General features: G+C 39.7%; 1 protein-coding gene across 3 annotated transcripts in view; it reads left to right on the forward strand.

Annotated features, from left to right (window-relative positions):
- Window positions 1–4,363, forward strand: part of pde7a (phosphodiesterase 7A) — a 19,701-nt gene that overhangs the window by 9,737 nt on the left and 5,601 nt on the right. For all 3 annotated transcript variants that reach the window (XM_034862868.1, XM_034862869.1, XM_034862870.1), the window contains exon 2: window positions 902–962. In XM_034862868.1, the coding sequence (XP_034718759.1) occupies window positions 902–962 (61 nt within the window). The remainder of the gene's footprint in view (window positions 1–901; window positions 963–4,363) is intronic.

The raw sequence follows: 4,363 nt of genomic DNA on the forward strand, positions 1-4,363 counted from the left end.
CATGTACATTTGTGTTTGCATGTGTTGATGGTGTGACCAGTTGGCTTGCGGTCAAGAAATGGCCAGTCATCAGGCTCCCCGTGGAATGGGTAACCCTAAACAAGAGTAGCTCTTGAAGTGGGAGAAGAGTTGGCCTGAAGGGGGGCTAGGATGTGTGGAGTGCATAGAAAGGTGAGCCAACACCTCAATTTAGCCTGGAGCAGCTGTCTGTCGACAGAGCAAATACACCATTACCACAGTCATACTCGCTACAACTACCGCTGTAGTGCTCTGCTGCTGCAGCTGCCTCCTGGTGAGGGATTCTGTTGATACTGCAGGGAGTTCTAGACACAAGAACAAATAAAACAGACAACAAATCGTATTATTTCTAAGATATGTATAGTTTGGCAACTTGTTTGCCTTCTAACATAAACAGAAGCCCCCTTATTGAAACCAAAAGTTACATTGTATTATTTCACAGAAAGAAAAATGTTTGTTTTGTTTCTTGTGATGCAGCTGCTGATGATTTGCAAGGAAGAAAATGCAAACTTGATGCTATACATAATGTTTTTGATTAATATACTATTAAAAAGTTATTTCTCAAAGACTATTGAGGAATAGTATTGACTTGCAAGGGTTGGTGGGCTGCATCCATCCTGTTTTTTTGTCCCACTAACGTAAATTCAAAGGAATACTGTGTGCGTACGCACGTGTCATATTTATCAGTGTAGCAGTTCGGGCAACATTACACCAACCTTTACTTATCAAACTCAGAGTGGATGTTAAAAACATTGCCTGTATTTAGTCTGGGAAAGATGTGATTGTGATATTAGCCACATCAATTGTTGGATTGTTGTAATATAATGACATTATATTGTAATAAACATTTGACACTTGTTGATGTTTCTGTTTGTTTGTTCAGAGACGAGGGGCCATTTCCTACGACAGCTCAGACCAGACAGCACTGTACATTCGTATGCTAGGTAAGTTTTTTACCACTCTCAGTGCATACACATACACATGCATTTTCAATAGACACACACACTTTCCATATATCAGTAGGTTTAAATGGAAAATGGATGGACCAGAAATGGAGAGATGGATGAAAATATTATAAAGGGATGTGGCCGCACTGGAGTGTCCACTCAATCCCTGGCTTTTCCCTTTTTGGTAATTTCTCAATCAGAACACGCTTAGATTGTGTGTATCTGTAGTGTTGAGTGTCTTTTGAAGTTGAATCAGTACAGAATTTCATTTGAACGCTAAACAGAGTAAGGGTTCAATGGCAGAGTGCGTTTAAGTGTCTGTATATACAAACTGCGTGTGTGTCCATTTGTCCATTGCTGTCTTCAGCATCCCTAAACAGGATAAGCAATTTAAGAGATATATGAGAGTACTCCTAGCTCTGCCAGGCAGACGGAGTCAAAGGCTTCTAGGAAACATCCAGAGCAGTCTTGGCTTCCTAATCAATAAGGTTATTGAGGTGATCTGATATTATAAGCTATTGAAGATAATGGTGCAATTAGAGCCTGGGTAGACCTCTGACATCAGTCTACCCCACACATATGTGCTTTCAAATGCAACTTTTACCACCTTAATTATTAAATCAGATGGCATTTGGCTGGTAGTAAGCAGCAAGAAAGAAAGTAGAATTATTAACGGTGTTATCCTGTCAGTGTCATGTTGTGTTCATAGATATCAGATTGCTGCTGTGAAGCCTAGTGAGTAGGCAGAGGGGCATTAAATAGCAAGGGCAGTTTAGGGCTTACTGGATATCTTTGTTGAAATTCTGATATCCGTAGCTTTCACATAATATTGCCACACTTTTTTGTTTCTCATTTTACTTGGCTAAATATGGTGACAGTCTCATACGTCACCAACATAAAGCATCTGTGTCTGTATATTTAATATTAAATTGAGTGTGAGGAGAGGCACACTAATGCAGATTGGTGTTTGCCTGGGCCAGGGTTCAGTATGCCAAGTTAATGCTGATGTGCTTTCAAATAGCAGGAATCAGAGCTTTTGCCGCATCAGTTATAGTGACATGACCTACATCCACCCCAGAGTGCCAGCACTAATGCACCGCAGGGACAACATGGACTCTTTGACTCTGAAAACACACTAATCACACAAGATCACAAACACACGTGCCGAGCCCTAGCACATAAGATTGATGTGAGTGGTGTACATATATGTGAACACACACACATACACACACTCTCTCACATACCCACATACACATTTTTTCCCCCCCTAATTTATGTTTTTTTGCATGTGAAAAGGCCACTGATACGGTTTCAATCTCCACATTCAAAACAACAACTTTAAAAACAGCTTTTTAAAAATAAAGTTGAGCACTGTTATGCCTTGAGTTGTAATTCTTAGTTTTTGGTATTTTGATAGGAGCTTGTGTAGTATTCAAACAGCTCTTTGCAAGTAAGTAACATGCTGGTTGGGGAACACACCTGTATGATTGATTTGAATTCAAATGCACATACAACATAATCAGAAGTGCCATGCTGGAAACCTACCATTGCACTGTTTAGCACCTTGTTGAGTAAACTGCCATATAAAGTCTTGCCGCATATAAGGTGTTTCCTGAAACAACACAATCACATTTTACTGCATCAGTGTCATAGCACCATCCAGTCACCTCAAAGCGCTGTCACTGCTCCTAACTCCAGTATACAAGCAGGCTGACCGCCGTCTTTTTGGTCTGAGTCTGGAGTTTGTTTGGTCATGGATGTACTATAGATCGTACTCCTCGGCTCTGAGTATTATTAGTAGAGCAGACTGTCCTGACATGGCATTGCATGCTCAGCTGTTTGATTGACTTGTCTGTCCATTAAGTTTTCTCTTCTGGGACGTAGGAGTGTGTGTGTTTGTGTGTGATTGTGCCCGCACATGACCAGTATTCACCAAAATTGGGGGAAATAAGAGTTTTCAAAATCATATTATTTGCTTGTTTGAAAAAACACACACACACACACACACACACACACAGAGCTCTCCTCGATCTTTTCCCATAGGATGGAATGGGAAATATAGCTAGCTACTGCTCAAATTGCCCAAAATGCATTAAATTGAAATTGGACAAAAGCGTTACCTTAGGGTAGCTGTGACATACATTTTGTGACAAAATTCAAAGTGTAAATATACTAAATTTATGTGGAAACACACCGCAGGGTCTGTGAAGGAGGACAGGCTGGGCGGCAAGGCAGCAACCCAGGCAGCACCGTCCGAGTCAGACAAAATTTGCAATTAGCCTTACATTTTCATAAAACGGCCTTTATTTGAGCTCTACATAGTTGATTACTCGCATAGAAAAGTCTCAGAAGTCAATTTAGTAATGAAATAGCAGACGAACAATGTATACAATTTCTCAGATCTGCGCAATCTAGATAGACAAGACAAACTGGTCCCAGATCAGTGAAAATGTAAATTTTGGGGCGTGACAAAGGTACGAGGTAGATCCAAATAAGGTACAGCCACAGAGTTGACGTCAACTAGTTCACTATTTGTTTTCAGCAGCAGTTTCAAATTGTGAAATTTTCATAGGAAAAAGGTGTCAATGGGACAATGGTTTGCTGTATGTCCTTTTTACCCGCCAAACTGTCGTAATTCAACTATGATGACATAAACTCTGTTTTGCATTTTATCACCCCTTATAAAAGTTGCAAAACATCTCAGATTAAAAGCATTTTGCACAACATATCGAACATGCCGGAAACCCAAGAGAAACCAAATTTACCAAAACAATTTGCAAAACCAAAATAACATAAGCAAAAATAAGAATTAAGTAAAGTGAGGAGAATATTAATGAGTTAGTTATTTAGTGAGTAGTCATCTAGGATATTGCCAGAAAACAATGGAGCTAGATTGGTTTCTTTATTACATGTGAGAAAATAAATGATCTGAGAGGGGGAGAAAATGTTTGAGAGAGAAAGTTTTCATACCAATAGCAAAAAATAATATTTTAGACTTGAAAAAAAATGTAAATATATGTATAAAAAATGTATTTCTGAGAAGAAAAGTCTCTTACAAAACACTTTTTTCTTAACTCTCAAATATATATAATTTGCTGTCGGTGTGAAAAACATTTCTCTCTCAAAAAAAAGTGTCTCTCAAGACGTTTTCCTTCTTGCTCTCAAAACCTCCTATCGGCCAGTCGGGTGAGCACCGTCTTGTCTTGGGAGTCCAGATAATTAAAAGGTATTTATTTAGAAGTGGGCTGGCTGCTAGTTAGCTAACGCTAGCTCCCGCACTCCACTAAGGCTGCGCATCTATGGCGGTGACAATAAGGTGTAATGATTCAGATGGACTCCCAAGACAAGATGGTGCTTACCTGACTGGCCAATAGGAACATGGCCCCGCCCATGACATT

The sequence above is a fragment of the Etheostoma cragini genome, chromosome 22 (genome assembly GCF_013103735.1).
Source record: "Etheostoma cragini isolate CJK2018 chromosome 22, CSU_Ecrag_1.0, whole genome shotgun sequence".
NCBI classification, from domain to species: Eukaryota; Metazoa; Chordata; class Actinopteri; order Perciformes; family Percidae; genus Etheostoma; species Etheostoma cragini.